At 34.4% G+C, this 18313-nt stretch overlaps 1 protein-coding gene across 1 annotated transcript in view; it reads right to left on the bottom strand.

The window, feature by feature from the left end:
- Positions 1-17676, bottom strand: part of Synj (synaptojanin) — a 190679-nt gene extending 173003 nt beyond the window's left edge. The window contains exon 1 of the mRNA XM_090373799.1: positions 17479-17676. Coding sequence (XP_090229925.1) covers positions 17479-17605 — 127 coding nt within the window. The 5' untranslated portion in view covers positions 17606-17676. The remainder of the gene's footprint in view (positions 1-17478) is intronic.
- Between the last annotated feature and the right edge of the window lie 637 nt (positions 17677-18313).

The following is an 18313-nucleotide window of genomic DNA, read 5'->3' on the forward strand; positions in this document are numbered from 1 at the left end:
TTCTCTGACCTTTCCGCATCCTCCGTATTTGGTGGTCACAGGCTCGAACCCCAGTCTAATCAAGAAGCATGTGCTACGCACTGCTGCTTCTGCCCACCTGGCTACGGAGGCGCCGTATTAACATAGAACTGTTCTCAAAATCCCAAAATAAGACAGTACTGGAAGAGCTATACAGCAGAGATGCAGAGTTCAACTAAGAAGAGAGAGAGAGATCACTGCACTCCGTGGAAGGAACCCACACAAAGGAATCCCACCGTGAAAGAAAAGGAAGGTAAGTCCTCTGAACTGTGTTGTTTTGGAAATGGTACTTAGAAAAAGTGGTAGGTTATTTTAGAGTAAGGTTGAAGTTGAAGAAACACAAGAAATAAGGAAATGTTTAGTATTGAGTTGGTTTATTGGTTGAAGTTATAAAGAAAATTGATATTGCTAAATTAAGAGAAATTACATGGAATTGTTAGTATTAAGTTAGCAACTTATGGATTGCTGTTGTGAAGAGATTGATATTGGTGATTAAGACAAATATGAGGAAGTGATTAAGATTGAATTAGTTTAGTGTTTGAAGCTGTAGAGAGAGTTGAGATTATTAATTGAGAGAAATTTTATGGAAATGATAGCATGTATTAACAGATTAAATGAGAAAAATGAATAGATTAGATGTAATTGAACACCAGTTATGTACTGTAAGTAGATTTGTATGATAAATGACTTTTGTTTTATATTTATGTCATTGCTCTTGAGAAACTGACAGCTCACATATAATATATATACTCGTGGGGGGGGGATATCCCTCAGCTCCTGGAAATTCTCATTTTTTAACGCAGTCAGGTAGCTTGTGGGGGTTAGTGCTTGAGGGGAGCTGCTGTCTGAAAATCATAACAATGGTCACTAACGGCAATACTAAGGTACAGGGAAATAAAAATTAATAAATAAATAACCCTCCCACAACTTATATTTGGTTTCCTCACCACTAATGGTGAGGAAACCAAATATAAGTTTAACCATCGGATCCTTTCTTTTGTTAATATGGATATAGTGCCATAAAAAGTCAAAAAGGAAATATTTTTTATTTTTGATAAAAAGGAAATAAGATCTTTTGAAGATGAGGAAATAAGGGGGGTTAAACTGCAACTTGCCTGCTACTATCTCAGTACAAAACACCAACCAACCAGCACAGAATCCAAAAGGATGTTTTCTGTCAATAATTAAATATGCACCAAAATTAGATCCACTTTGAACGATAATACTATTGAGTTCCTTAAGAGCTTTATTTGGACAGGTAATGTGGATGCTTATTTTTTTTGTTTTTAGAATAACTGTATTTTTAATAATTTTTTCCAAAATATTTATTATTATAATAAAAGTTTGATTTAAAACGTGAATTCAAGTAATTACTTGTTTTTTTTCTTACTTTATTGCACCCAATTGTGATCAAAATTTATTGCGAAAAATGATTTTTTGGAATACCGGTATCCCGGTTTTATGGCACCTCCATAGCCAGGTGGGCAGGAGCAGCAGTGCGTAGCACACGCTTCTTGATTAGACCGGGGTTTGAGCCCGTGACCACCAAATACGGAGGATGCAGAAAGGTCAGGGAATGACCACCGCATATTCCCGGAGCAATATGGCCTTAGTTGCTAATGCTCCTAATAAAAAAAAAAAAAAAAATAACAAATATCCCAGTTTTATAAATTAAAAATACCAAAATACCAGTATTAAGATTTTTACCGGTATTGTGAGCCCTACTGGGAGTAACTGTGCAGTCAGATACGAAGTTTTCTGAGAAATGCAGACAGGCTGCAAGAGCAGGTCATGGGGTTTTGTCAATGATAACACGAATTTTGCTAGCAGGGAAAAGGAGGTGGTTATCCCTTTGTATAAGACAATGGTCAGGCCACACCTTGAGTACTGCGTACAAGTCTGGAGACCTCATTTTAGGAAGGATGTAGATTTGCTTGAGCATCTACAGAGAAGGGCAACAAAGTTGGCGAGGGGAACAAAGGGGTCCACTTACCAAGAAAGGCTTAAGTTCTGCAAGTTGCAGCATCTGGAAACTAGGCACCTGCGTGAGGTGATCTGATTGGAGTGTATAAGGCCTTGAATGGGTTGAGCATGTTGAATTCTGATGGGATTCTTCTACTTGCTCAGATTTACAAACCTAAGGGGTATAAAATTCAAATTGAGGAAAGATCGCTGTAGAATAGATGTGCAGAAATTTGCCTTTAGCCAGCAGGTAGTTAATTGCTGGATCAAACTTCCATCTGTCGCTGTGGAAGTTGACAGCTTAAATAAATTCAAGGAGGAACTGGACAGACTTTTAGAAGGAATGGTTGTGTGAATTTTTTTTTTTTTTTTTTTGGCTGATGCTATATAAGCTCATAAGCTTGCTTTCTTGTATCACATGCCTCTATTACTATTACTAAGATTTGTAATGATTAGTGAGACCAGATGTCCCAATTTTTGGCATAATGTCAGAGCAGCATCCCCAAAAACATTTTGAGGATACATCTGAAATTGTCAAAGTGCGAGAACCATGTAATGGAACATCAAGCGTGAACTGTAGATTCTGCTTGCTCACGAACTGCTTACTGACATTGTGTTATATAATTTCATGCTATAAATAATCAGGCAAACAGAAAAAGCCATTTATAATTAGTAATGAGATATAACCTCAAATATTTTATTTTCTCCTCATTCAGTAAAATGCTAATGTGTAAATATGATTATAAAGAACAATAATGACTTGATGAAGAAGTTGAATGCAAAATATGCATAACATTTTTAAGTATTAGACATGGCAGTCAGACTGATATAAAATAAAGAAAACAAGCAAAATTGCAGAGGCAAAACTACAAATTGTGCTTCCCACTGCAAAACACTGAAATGTGCCTACCCTATATTCTTTAACAACCATACTGAAATATCCATTAGGTCCCAGTAAATTTTTGGACATCAAAGCAGTGGCAGACCTGTTTGTATTGTTGTTTCATCACTGCAAAACTTCCACTGCATGCAAGACTGTGTCTAGCCATCTCAATGGCTAGGCAGTCTTGAGAAAAATGCTTCCCTAATTTCTTGTAGCATGCCAATGTGGAAATAATATTTTCTTTGAACATACACTGCTTTACAGAAGAGTGACATCAAATGGAATTTACCCTTGCAGGTAGCACAGTGAATATAATCGCTGACCTCCCACACTGGACAGAAAAGGCATGAGTTTGAATCCTGTCAATAAAGTGAGGAATTTTTATGGACTTTTTTCACAACATGGTTGAGTTGAATTGGTCTGTATACTGACAGATCATAGCCTTAATTGTTTTTACTTAACACACACACCTAACACCTCTCCTGAATGAAATGAATGGAAATGTCCAGAGTGAAACAAACTCTACAAGTAGCAACTGATTACAAATAGACTTGTTTGGAATTTTTAATTTTGTTATAAAATAGAAAAGCTAAAAAAATAGAATCCAGTGAAGAACACAACCAATAATTATGAACTAGATTATCTGGGGAATTTTTTTATTGGTTTTTTTTTTATATATATAAAAAAAAATGTTGACTTTTTTGTTCCTACAGTTAATGTTTTCTTATATAAATCATGATTATTGTACCTGGATTAGGAGTTTTGTTTTGCTATAATTAAATGATGATAATTTTTATGAGCACTTAAACCAAAAATTACAATCTGTTTGTACAATACTTATATGAAATAAATTTAGCTTTGTTAATATATTATTGTTTTTTATTATTATTATTATTAACCATATGGTGCAAGAAAGCCTGAGGCTTTTTCTGCACCAGCCAAAAAAAAAAAAAAAAAAAAAAGAATTCTGAATTACCCTGAGAGAGAGAGAAGTAGAAGGGAATCACCAATATTAAAGAGAAGAATGATGATATCAAGCTGAGGACCCTAGGTGTGCCAAACCCATAGTCACCAGATGTGAGCCCCTAGTGTCAAATCAGAACATAGATGGGGCTTCAGGGATTCTCCCCTCTGTGCTTGTGGAAAATAAGGTGCCCTAGAAAAGCCAGGGCAGTAAAAATTATGCAACCCTGACTTGTATTGATGTATCCCAGAAATGTCCCAATTTTGATTCTTCAGAGAGTGCTCTGTCCTGATGTTTTATCTGCAGAATTTGTTTTATCCTGATTTTTAAATGTGCAGAAATTTTTGTTCCGATTTTCATCTAAAAAATTTGGTCATCCTAGCCATGATAAATCTTAAAACGCACTTTGTAGTTTAGCACAAAAAAATTATGATATAACCGAGTGAAAATCTGCAGTACAGAGATCTTTGCCCCAAGCTTTAGTGTTGTATAAAGAATCCTTTATGTTCACCCATTATCACTCTAAATCATGTCTTAAATATCCAATTTCAAGCAAGATCAAAGTAAAGGAGAATTTACACTAGAAACTCAGGTAGACTTAAAACTGCCTTCTTTTAAATTGCCAAAACAAATAAAAAGAATATGATTTGTACGATAGCGAAAATATTTGAGAGAGTACTATATAAAAAAAAAAACCCATTTTGTGTTATACCAGATGTTTAGATGTAGTGTTTTGAGTTTTGATTATTTTGACAGAATTTTTTCTATGCTTTGCCTATATTAATACTTTGTTTCCAAGCAACAATTTCCATCAGCTTTGTTTTATGCTCTGGGGTTTTTGACTATGCGCACACAAAGTGGATACCCACCTGTGATGGTGTATTTGTCCACCTCCATCAGGTATTTCATTGATAACCCTCCCTAGCTAAACTACTTCAGTTCTTTTACATATAACTTTGCAATTTCTGCACTTTTGTAATGTATCTTTGTATTAACTTACAATTTTCTTTTATTATAATGCCTTTATTCAATCCTAAATATAATTTACAACCTATTTGTAAATTTGAAGAAAGAACTAGACAAGCTATTCGAGGGGATGGATAGGTGAAATGAGATTTTTTTTTTTTTTTTTTTTTATGGCTAATGTATAAGCTTGATTTCTTGCATCATTTGCCCCTACAGTGAAATGTATCTACTGCTAATACTAAATTTCTTTTGCTATTTATTATTGTAATTCATTATTGTAAATTGTAATTTCTCATTATAAGTTTATTATTCCCTTATTAGGTCTGATAACATTTACTCAGTTAAGTAAATTTGCACAATTTGCAAATCTGTACAAAGTGTAATTATGTCTTTCATTGTATTAATATCAAACGCTAAAAATCTTCAGTACAGAAAGTATAAGATGCAAAAGTCAGTCAAAAATTTTTAAACAAAGCACAATATTCTCTTTTCTAACTCTGAAATAGCACACAAATTATATTCACACTGCTTTTAAGTGCATTGCATTATACTATTTAATTAAATATGACTAGTGAATGTTACTGCTAAATTCCAGCTATATGCATTTACTGAACGAGAGTTGGCAAGAATCTCAGGAATCTCTCAGACAGCCAAGATCAAACTAAGTTTGCTATAAAATGGATTGTTTACTTCATATTGTAACAATTCATCACAAGCTGCCTCAGCACAGCACACCTGCACTTCAAATATAAAGCGCTGCTCGCAAAGAAGAAGTATGCTGCACTTTATTTGAAATGAGTGGCATTACAGCTGTTTCAATACTTGTTTGCACCTCATCAGTGAGTGGGTAAGTAGGCACAGTCAACGAAAAGCTGACAACTCAGTGAAATGTATCCACAATATGACAGATGCTAAATGGTGTCAAAAGTTCATAACTCCAGAAAAATTTAGAGCTAAAGGCTTTATAAGCACATGCAAAAGCCATAAAACTTTACTGTAGAAGAAGTGGTAAGGTCCTCGTTCGTGTACGCAGTCAAGTTCTATGTATACAACTGAGGTCCTTGTGAACACAGTAATGTTTTGTGAAATTATTTCAACACTGGGTTGTCAGGTCTTTCACTGACCTTGCCTACTTTATCAATAATGAGGTATAAACAAGTACCAAAACAGCCATATGGTAACATATAGCTTTTATATATCTGAAGTCTGCTCTAAATTTACTTGAGTCAAAGCATTTTTAAAAAATAAAACCAAAAAAATCTTGGTCATCAACTTTATTTGAAGATATGCATGCAAGTAAAAGTTATTATACTGAAGATGAAATTATCTTCTATTCAGTCAAAACTTCTATTTCATAAATTAAACAAAACTTCTGCATAATTTAAAAAAATTGAGAGGCTTTACTATCATTGTATTTTTAGTCTTTATAGTGCTTCTAGAACAGTTAAGGATCAGAACTGTTTTGAATTAGTGGTTTTAGGAATGGATTTAGGCTGTCAGAGCCATTAGTTTCAAGATCAGTAGATTACCCCATAGACATCTTTCCACTGGGCTCCCTTCCTTTCATGAGGGACCCAGCTAGCATGTCATATGACTGCGTATGAATCTGCCCCTGATCGGTATACCATCTGTAAATTGTGGATGTTCTAAGAGTAGTTTGCATGATAAAACAACCCAAAGAGGACCCTAAATCTGCCCAAGGTAGGCTAAATAGTCCATAAAAAAGTCTTCCAATTGTCAACAGGAGCCCTTCCTCAGCAGTATACTACTGGCTTCCCACATGAAACAATCTTGGTCCAATTTCCACTGCCCGATCAGTATGATTTATTCCTATAAATTATAAAAAACTAAGAAAAGATTTTGGAATCCATAATTAAATTAATCATTTGATTAATATATTAATCAAATGATAGTATAGACAAGGGCTGGCAACCCACAGTAATAATGCATCCAAGCTTACCCCAAATGCCATCAAAAGATAATTTTATAGTGATTTCAATAAGACCCTAACACAAAAGTCACCAAAAAAAAACTGGCATGCCAAAATTACAATTTTAAAATAAATCCCCTCAGTAGATTTGAAAACCTTCCACCCATCCACATAAGCCCAATGACACAAAAGAAGGGTAGGCAGTTTCCTAAACACACCCCACTCAAAATTTCAAAAATTTACCAAAGGCCTACACCACAATGTTTCAATGTTAAACACCAACCCTGAAAGGTTGATGACTTCTAATATAGAGCATTTTTACCAGGCATCTAGGATTTTACACTCCACAAAACAGAAAAACCAACCACAGAAATACACACAATTTACAGATAAAATATACTGATGTCTTTTCAACATAGCTGCCCTGGCACATATCCAAAAACATCCCAACTTGGCATACTGCCACAAACATGAGGAGAAGGGAGTCAAAAAACTTAAAATATAAAAATTAGTAATTACTCATATCTTAGATGAGTGATAATTTTCTAGGAGTGCTTAACTGACACCCCAACCCTCAAGGATTCAGTCTGTCATCAATGAGAAGTGAATCCTCATACTTTTCAAATGAGTAAAAATGACAGGGTCACTATCCTACTATAAAAGCATAATAGCTAAGCCAGCAACCAAGGACAAATATGAATGAGGTTCCATTCTCATGTACTAACTATATAATAATTATAAATGGATGTAAACTAAACTAAAAATCACTAAAACCAAAAAAACTAAAATCATTAACATATGGGCTGGAAGCAGCAATTCCCAAAGTAGTATCAATGGAGAGACTGTCTGGGATCAATGAAAAAATAAATGTGTGGTGAGGTAAAAATGCAGATCTGAATGGTCTGTCAAGTGTATTCACAGTCGATTCAAAACAATCTATCCTGCAACCATCTCTCTTCTATTTAAATTTGCCCTCCCCTTACGTGTGTTATCTGAGCAAAGTAAGGATGAATCAATAATTAGCTCACTCAAACCATTCAAAGCCATAAACACCTCAATCAAATCTTAATCCGGAAACTAAGCACCTGACTGAGGTACCTCAATCAGGTTCAGTTTCCAGATGCTGCAATTTGCAAAATTAGTCTTTTTTTGGTAAGAGTACCATTTTGTGCCCTTGACTAACCTTGTTACTTCTCACCGCAACTGTTCCAACAGTTCCATCTTAAAATGAGGCTTCCAGATCTATATGCAGTATTCAAGATGTGGCCTAGCCACTGCCTTATAGGAAGGAATAATTACCTTTATCTCCTTATCTCTAATTGCAAAATTTCTGTACACCGTTAACAAAACTCCATGAGTTGTCCTAGCAGCCCATCTGCACTGTTCAGGGAACTTCATGTCTGACTGCACAATTACTCCCCAGGTATTCTTCATTCTCCACTACCCTGAGTGCAATACCACCCAACTGGTATATTATTCTGGGATTACTATTACACAAATGCAGTACCTTGCATTTGTCAATGTTAAACTTCAATTGCACTTAACTCAACTACCTAATTTTTCTAGGTCCTGTTGCAGCAACATGTTTTGTCTGTCATTAACGACCCTGCCAACCTTTGTATCATCTGAAAACTTAGATATTAAGCCTGATATTCCTTCAATAATAAATACTAAAAACAACAATAGGCCCTGTACTGTTCTCCAGAGGACTCCAGTAGAGTGCGACTTGCCCCAACGCTACACTGCTCCAATTTGTATAACAGTCTTTCATGTTGAAAAGTATCAATGCTTTTCTCGAATCTAAGCACATGATGTTAAAATTATTTTTTGCATCTATTTCCTTTTTTACTGCATCACAGTATCCAATCAGATTAGCCAGACAATCTCCCCTGAACAAATCTGTGCTGCAATTGACATAAAACTGCATTCCTGTCAAGATGATCCTGCATTACTTCTTTAACCACTGACTCCATCATTCTCCCTGAAGCAGAAGTCTGTTTGTTTGTTTGTTTGTTTGTTTGTTATTTGGTTTTTAGGAGCATTAGCAACTAAGGCCATACTGCTCCAGGAATATGCAGTGGTCATTCCCTGACCTTTCCGTATCCTCCGTATTTGGTAGTGACAGGCTCGAACCCTGGTCTAATCAAGAAGCGTGTACTACGCACTGCTGCTCCTTCCCACCTGGCTACGGAGGCGCTGAAGCAGAAGTCAAGCTTAGAGGTCTATAATAACTATTTCGCCCTTTTATTTCTGAACAGGAGATTTTTATGAACGGGAGAGATATTTGCCCATTTCCAACCTGTAGGAGCCTCCCATGAATTCAAGAATGTGCTCATAATTATGGTCAGAAGAAATTAAAATGAAATGAAGAGGTTATATCAGCAATAATTTTTTTTTTTCCAGGTCTTCAAAATCATTCTAAAAGAGCAGATAACTGCACTGCAGTAATGCTGAAGTGTGTCTAGATTCAAGGAAACTATTTAAAAATCATACACAACCACTGGTGAGTGCATTGCTTTATAGTGAAGCTATGAACTTTTCTATGATGGGAACTCAATACACTGGATGGGCATAAAAATTGAAAAAACATTAAAAATATTAAAATATACTATCACAGAATTCATCATCATCATCATCAGCCATTTTCAATCCACTGCAGGATGAAGGCCTCTCCAGCAACTTTCCAGTTCCTTCTGTTTTGAGCACTGGCCATCCATTTACTACTCAAAAACTCATGAATTTCATCTATCCATCTCCGCCTTTGTCTTCCAGGTTTTCTTCTAGCTCCTCTTGGGTACCATTCTGTTATTTTCTTAGTCCATCTATCATCATGTCTTCGAGCTATGTGTCCTGCCCAAGACCATTTTAGTTCTTTAGTTTTGATAAGAATGTCCTTTACTTGAGTTTGCTGCCTAATCCATGTGTTTCTCTTCTTATCTAACAGTCTGATTCCCAATATAATTCGTTCCATTCTTCGCTGTGTAGTTCTTAGCTTCTCTTCCATTCTTTTGGTGAGTGCCCAAGTTTCACTTCCATAAGTCATGGTGGGGAGTATACATTGATTCATTATTTTACGTTTCAGACAAACTGAGATATTGCTCTTCAGTATGTGACTATATTTCCTGAATGCTATCCATCCAAAATTTATTCTTCTTTGACTTCCAGCCATTTATCATTATTACAGCTAATAACTTGTCCCAGATAAGTATATGACTCCACCTTTTCAATTACTGCTCCTTCAATCCTTATTTCCCTTTCCGTGGCATACTTGTTCATCATTACTTTTGTTTTAGCCATATTCATCTTTAGTCCAAAATCCTTACTAACTGTGCATAACTGATTAAGATTTTCCTCTAATTCTTTGGGATCGTGGCTTATGACCACAATGTCATCTGCAAATCGTAAATGGTTTAGGTACTCTCTGTTCACATTGACTCCTTTCTGCGACCAGTCTAATCTTCTGAAAGCTTCCTCAAGGGCAGCAGTAAACAGCTTCGGAGATATTGTGTCTCCTTGTCGAACTCCTTTCTCGATTTTAAATTTGCTACTGTCTTTGTCTAGTCTAATAAAGGATGTAGCACTCTCATATATTTTCTTCAAAATCATAATATATGGAGTATCTATGCCTTGTCTTTCCAGTGCCCGAAACATTGCCTTATGCTGTATGGAGTCAAATGCCTTTTCATTATCCACAAATGCCATGCATAATGGTGTTTTATATTCATTTGCTTTCTCCATTAGCTGTGATATTACGTGAAGGTGATCCATAGTTGAGAATCCTGTCCTAAAGCCAGCTTGCTCTTTCGGTTGATTCTCATCAAGTATTCTTTCTAATCTGTTAGTAATGACCCTTGTGAACAACTTGTAGATGTGGGATAACAAGCTAATTGATCTATAATTTCCAATTTCTGATTTATCTCCTTTCTTATGCAGCAAAACTATGATTGCATTATTCCACTGCTTAGGCATCACACCTTTTCTAATGCACTTTGTGAAGAGCCTTGCCAGTTTTTGTGTTATGTCTCTTCCTCCCAATTTTAACAACTCTACAGTAACTTCATCTTCCCCCGGGGCTTTCCGATTCTTCATTTTCTTCAATGCATGTTCTACCTCATCAGGAAGAATATCGGGTATGTTGTATGTGTTGCTACTTTGCAATCCATCTTCCCCACTGCTGGTATCATTCTCTCGCTCCTTGTATAATTCTCTATAGTAGTCTTCTGCTATTTGAATTATGCCTTCTCTGCTGTTTATAAGTACACCATCGCTATTCTTCAGTTTCAGTATCATTTGTCTTTCTGTATTACTGCTCATGGCTGCTGATTTAAATCCTTTGTTTTCCCTTAATGCTTGTTCTACTTTTCTTGTGTTAAATCTTATTTCCTCTCTGAGTCTCTTTCTAATGGCTTTGCATAACTCAGTATACTCAATTTTCTCCCTGTCAGTGTTTTTCTTGCTCTTCATTTGTCGTCTTTGGTTCATCATGACAAGAGTTTCTTGACTAATTTTTTCTTCTTTGGATTTCTGTTTCCCTATAGGTTTCTTGGGCTTTATCACTTTCAGAAAGTTGTAATATTCCTCGTCGATATCTTGGTCCTGAGCAGTCTGCAGAAGCTCAAACTTGTTCTTAAGTTCCAGTACATACTGCTTTTTCTCCTCCTCTGTTATTTCAAAGACCTTTGTATTATTTACTCGAGTCAGTTTTTTCCTTTCCTTTCCTACATCTATATCAAGTGTACATCTTACCATTCTGTGATCACTTCCAACATTTACCTTATTCAGGACGGTAACATCATTCACAATATATCTTCTGTTAGTGAGGATGAAGTCGATTTCATTAGTTGTTAATCCATTTGGACTCTTCCATGTCCACTTTCTGTTCACCCTTTTCTTGAAAAAAGTGTTCATTACTGACATTCCTTGAGATTCTGCAAATTCCACAAGTCTTTCACCTCTTTTATTTCTTTCACCAATTCCAAAATTTCCTATAGTTCCTCTTTCTGCGCTGTTTTGCCTTTTTCCAACCTTAGCATTGAAGTCCCCCATAACAATAGTGTAGTGGGTTTTCTGCTCATCTAGAAGACTCTCAATTTCAGTGTACATTTCTTCAATCTCTTCATCATCATGGCTCGATGTTGGTGCATAAATCATTATAATCTTTAGCTTGTATCTCTTAGAAATCTTGAGTATTAGTCTTGACACCCTTGGTGATGTACTTTTGAATTCCAAAATGTTGTTTTTAAAATCTTTATGGACCAGAAACCCAACTCCACCTTCACTCCTTTCGCTGTTTCCATTGGTGTACAGCAGATTTCCACTTGATAAACTTATAAGTGATTCATTTCTTCTTCTTGTTTCAGCCAAACCGATCACAGAATTATACATTTGAAACCTCCAAATTCATATTTGCCACGATCCTATATTCGGTCTTCTTTGAGATTATAACTGTCCATTACAAATACAAAAAAGTCATCCAAATGTTTGAAATTGAAAAGTCTCATCGCCAAAATATATGGAATCATTCATATATGGCAGGTGTGTCAAACTCATTTCTGTCGCAGGCCATTTTGTGTGATGGTATGATTTTCGCGGGCCGCATAAAATTTTCTTAAATATTATATATTGATTCAGGATTCAATAGCATAATCAAGATAATTAAAACTCATATGTAATTAACATTTAAATTTTTATTCAGATCTACAGAATACAAGTAATTTAGAATTTAGTATGTATAGTGAAGAAATGGAAGTAAAGTGGCTGTTGATGAACTGGTAACCAAAGGAGCGCAAGGCAGCCAAAGTAACACACCTCTATTAGTTACAATTTATTAGGAAACGTTTTGGAAATTGCTACAAAGACTGAAGATGGATTTTGTAACAATAACAATTTCCTAAACGTTTCCTAATAAATTGTAACTAATAGAGGTGTGTTACTTTGGCTGCCTTGTGCTCCTTTGGTTTTAGTATATATAATTGTTATATTATTATTTTTATTTAAAAATTAAATATTCAATATATTTATGAAAATAATTAATTTGTTTTCCCTGGAAATCTGCCAGCGTTTACCCCCTACTAGTTTTTCAACATCAGGAGTCAAAGACTGGGAACATACAATTTTCAGTATGTCGGAAAGATGTTTATCTGTCAATCTTGATCTATATACCGTTTTATTTAATTTCATACATGAAAATAATTGCTCGCATAAGTATGCACTCCCGAAGTAACACATAATTTGCACAGCAAACTTTTTAATTTCCCAGTATTTTTCACCTAAGTAAGAATATATTTTTGGAATTCCAACTTCTCGACATTTGTCTTTCAAAAATGAATCATTTTGGAAATCAATTAATTCCAGTTGAATCAAAGTGGGAGCTTTTTCGATTTCAAATGAAAAAGGTCCAACAAAAAGAGAAAACATATCTTCTAACTCTTTAAAATCATTAAAACACTTCTCGAATTCGTTTTTGATTTCCTCAATTTTGTCACAATATTGTGAGAAAGAGCAATTTTGATTTTGTGTTTTTAACTGCTCATAAGTAGGAAAATGGGTCAAAACATTTTTTAAATGATTTTTTAACTAGTTTTTGTACAAAACTTGCTATTGCATCGTACATGTTCGTTATTAACTTATTTTTACCTTGCAATGAAATGTTAAGATTATTGAGGTGGCTTGTAATATCAATTAAAAATGCCAAATCCTTAATCCACAAAGGATTTTTTATAATTGATACATTTTCATTTTTCATTTCAAGAAAAACTGTTATTTCCTCCAAAAGCATATAAAATCTCTTTAAAACTTTGTGGCATGATAACCATCGAACTTCTGTATAATAAGGAAGATCGTCGAACTCAGATTCTAAATCTTTAAGAAGAGAAGTAAATTGCCGATCGTTGAGTGCTCTCGCTCGAATAAAGTTGATTGTTTTTGTTACTGTTTTCAATACATCGTCCATTTTTAATATTTTTAAACACAGAACTTGTTGATGAATAAGGCAGTGGAAAGCCATGGTTTTCGGTTTATCTGGGTACTCAGCTTGTAATTTTCTAATCAATTTTGACAGAAATCCTCGATTTTCACCTGTCATTGATTTAGCACCATCGGTTGTTACAGACACAAGTCTGTCGAGTGGAAGCTTACACTTTTCTAAAATGCTCCACACAGCAGCAAAAATATCTTTGTCAGTCGCAGTTCCAAGAAGAGGGTTTGTTTGTTTGTTATTTGGTTTTTAGGAGCATTAGCAACTAAGGCCATATTGCTCCAGGATATGCAGTGGTCATTCCCTGACCTTTCCGCATCCTCCGTATTTGGTGGTGATGGGCTCAAACCCCAGTCTAATCAAGAAGCATATGCTAAACACTGCTGCTCCTTCCCACCTGGCTACGGAGGCATCCCAAGAAGAGGGATAACTTCCAACAATTCTTTGGTGATCCTCATGTTATTATCGCAACCATGAAAAAATTTAGCAACTTGAGCAACATCTCATATATCTGTACTTTCATCAATCACAATTAAAAAGAACAAGACGTCTGTAGATATATCCTGTAGTTGTGAACTGATGTTATCTGCCATTTCACTAATTCTCTCTACCACTGTATTTCTTTATAATGAAATATCGCGAAATGATTGCACTTTTTCAGGACAGACGATTTCAGCTGCTTTTATCATACATTCTTTAATTAATGAACCATCTGTGAACGATTTTGAACGTTTTGCTAACAAATAGCTTATTTCGTAACTTGCTCTTACTATTGATTCATTAGTTTTCAGCCGACCGGGCTAGTCAGGTGGGTAAAGTGCCTGCCTGGCAACCCAAAGGCAGGTTCGAATCCCGCCTCAGGCTTGGATCAGAGTAAAATGCAAAAACTTTGGAAGGTGCATTATGGCCACAGAAGCCGATGCACCAACAACTAACAAAAAAAGAAAAAAAAAATTAGTTTTCACGAATTTTGTAAATACTTGTTGTTGACTATGAAGTGTTTTCTTCATTGTTTTTAATTTTTCTTCTCTTATTTTTCCTTCGAAGCCCGAATATTGTTCCTTATGATTAGAGTTATAATTCTGCTTAATGTTGTATTCTTTAGCAACACTAATATTTTCCTTACAAATTAAGCATGTAATTTTACTGTTCACTTCCATACAAAAATAGATCAGCTCCCACTTTTCTTCGAATTTTATTCCCTCGTTATCAATTTTTCTTTTCTTGACTGGTGTTTAAAGCGACATTTTCAATATAAATTCTATAGTTGAAATTGAAATTATAAAAACGATTACTTAGGTATTTGTTAAATTATAGATAGCAAACAACGCACACAACACAACAGATCCCGACAAAGAAACTAGTATGAATGAAGTATCTTTTCGATAAAATTATAAAAAACGCTGCATTTGCAATATTGTAATATTAGTTTAAATGTAAAAGAAATTTAGATTAAGATTTCTCCATTTAAAAAAATAAAATGTAACTCTTATTTTTAAAGAAATAAACTAAAAACTTACAATGTTATTTAAAGATAATAATTTCAATTTTCGTTCATTTGAAATTACTATTTATATTTTTAGTTCTTTCTAATCAAGGCTCCATCGATCCAGTCTTTTTTTTAAATTATTATCAATTAAAATGATTATTTTTATATTTATTACAGAGGTTTTTTAATCCTTATATTATAGAATTATAAATAGGTACTTTTTAATTGTTTACTTTAACATTTTATTTTTGGGCATCGTGGACCACAAAAATTTTGTCGCGGGCCGCCAGTTTGACACCCATGATATATAGAATAAATTTGAAATATATAACATGACTGAAACAAAAAAAAAAGACTGATTTCTTAATATGAACTTATCAATTCAAATGAGCAGAGCTGACCAATAGGTAACCACTTCATCTACTGTAAAGGAAATTTCAGAACTTGTGCTATCACAAGTATAGGTGCAATGGGTATATACAGTAGAGCGTCGAAAATCCGAATGTCAATAATTCAAACGAGCCAGCATCTATTTTTTTATGCTGGTGCCATAAAATAATTACAATAAGTACCGGTTATTGTGATCACATTTGTATGATCACATTTGTAATACAAAATTTAATTTTGATTGTATTAAACAATTCTAATAATCAAAAATCAGAGAAATATTATCCACAAGCTATAAAAATGAAGACAAAGCACCAATTTACACTTTTATTACCTTACCAATTAACAAAATTAAATGATACGTGAAAATAGACAAACAAACTGAATGATGAATCGACAAAAGATCAACAAAATGAATGCTGTCCAACTCAAAATTGAAAAAAGCGAGAGATTTGGCAATAACAAAAAGTTCGAAAATGGTACGGCAAAAAATAAGTAATTATTTTCGTTAAAAACCTAAACGTGTGTTTTTGTGACTAGAAGTCCCATTTGTTTTGTTACCTATGATAATAAGTATAACTTAATGTTTTTATTTATAAACTTACTAAACATTTTTTTAGTCTCCAGAACAGTATTTTTGATAAGGCCAAAAACAATATAGCAGTGTTGCTGCAAGTGGAAACATATGATAAAATATCCCTGCTATTATTGCTCCTCCTCCTCTGATTCTACAAATTACATATGAAATTCTTCTTGTTACTATAGTCATGCCTCATACAGATTTTACACATTGACAAAAAAAAAAATTATACATGCATGCACATACACACATTCTTATCTTTTCTGGAACAAGGCATGCTACGTTTAAAACTTATCTCATTACCAAAGGTACATATATTAACAACTCTTAAATATGATACAAGTGTAAAGAAACAAGATTAATTTAAGGGTAAGAGCACACCATTGCTTCATAACTGTGACTAAAGTATCATGTAATGCATTTAAAAATCCAATAAACAGAAGTTAAATAACTGTGGATTATTATCCACAGTTATTTGATGATGAATATGATTTGATGAACGACTTGAATATATATTTGATGCTGAAAGACAGAAGTCCATGAATAGCTACCCTTGGCAAACCACAGATATTGATAACTATTCCCCTACCAGCAACGTGAATCATAAGATTCTGGAATCTAATGCATTGCAATACTATTCATCACTTTTTATACTCACAAGAACAAAATGTGTCTAATCATATTCCAATTAAATTTAGCTATTTTCTTATTAACTTAATATTAGTTAAAATCATAGCAGACTTTCCAAACGTGCCCACTTATAAGGCAGTCAAAACATTTCTTTTGGATTCATATCAACTTTTTCAAATGGGCCTCAACAGTCAGAAGTCTACTACCAGACAAATACTGCCCTGTCTGGGTTACATATAACCTAGCTAATGCGCCTATCATCTGAATTAATATTTATTTCCTAATGTAATAAAACAATTTAATAATGTACCTATTATCTTAATAGATACATATACTTCTAAGAACCAGTATACTTCGAGTTGGAATCGATGGCCTAAAATATGACTGCTTTCCTTATTAGCCTGTGGGTTAACCGGCGTCTGATCAATGGATGTCCTTTCTGACAATTGCAATTCAAAGTGTTAAAATTGCAGTGACAAAGCCTTTACTAATAGGTTTAGAAGTCCAATGGCATTTGCAGTCCAGTCAACTGGAATTATCATTAAACATATGCAAATGTATACACAGTATAAGAATTTATCTAGTTTCACCAAATAAGTTATTTCAATTTTTGGGATTTCATTTCTTCACTATACTTTTAAAATATACTAATCTCATTAAAACAAAACATATTTTATAAAAAGATATACTCACATAAAACTGCAATTGCTTGAGACTCGAAAAGCAACGTTTCATTTTTGTTGCGCTGTTCTAAGATTACACTATATGGATTTGGAGGACTGGCTTTATGATAAACTCTGTAACTTTTTCCGAGAGCCATGCTCTTTAACCCAACTGTGAAACAGCTTAGAAAAAGCTCGAAGGAACGACTCTATAGTATTAAACAATCATTTACAACCATTGCTTTTTATATTCTCATGAACCGGACATAGTAGTACTCAAATAAGTCGAGTTGAGCCATTGGAAAAGTCAATGTCAATCCATGCGCAAAACTGGATTTGTGCCAAATCACAGCACTTCGTGAATAAAAATATATCCTTAATGATATATTTAAACCAGAACTCGGATTTACTGCAGTGCAGTACAGTTAACAATGTATTGGTATTAGAAAAACTAGAGAAATTCTAACTACCATCACTGTTCTCTATCTGATGCAGAGAACAGAAATTAGATTTTAACACAGTGCTTGTCCGCACAGACGACACTAATCATCCAGAAAGGGGGAAAAAATTTGTTGGTGCTGCCATCTACCTTAAAAATCACTACATTAATAATCCCCACGGGAAAAAAATCTCTTGGTGGCTCAATTAGTATTATCACCATCCTTCCCATATTGGGTTAAAAAAAAAAAAAAGTTCGAATCGCGCCAATGCTGCGAGGAATTTGTATTGGTCTTTTTCAAAACGTATTAGAGTTAGCATCTCAGGCAGTGCCAGATTAAGGTATGGGCTACCAGGGATCTTACCGGGGCGCCATTCTTTAAGGGGCGTCAAAAACAAAAGAAACTTGAGGAAAAAAAATTATATAT

The sequence above is a fragment of the Mastigoproctus giganteus genome, chromosome 5, assembly GCF_048544385.1.
Source record: "Mastigoproctus giganteus isolate SK-2022 chromosome 5, ASM4854438v1, whole genome shotgun sequence".
In the NCBI taxonomy this organism is placed as follows: Eukaryota; Metazoa; Arthropoda; class Arachnida; order Uropygi; family Thelyphonidae; genus Mastigoproctus; species Mastigoproctus giganteus.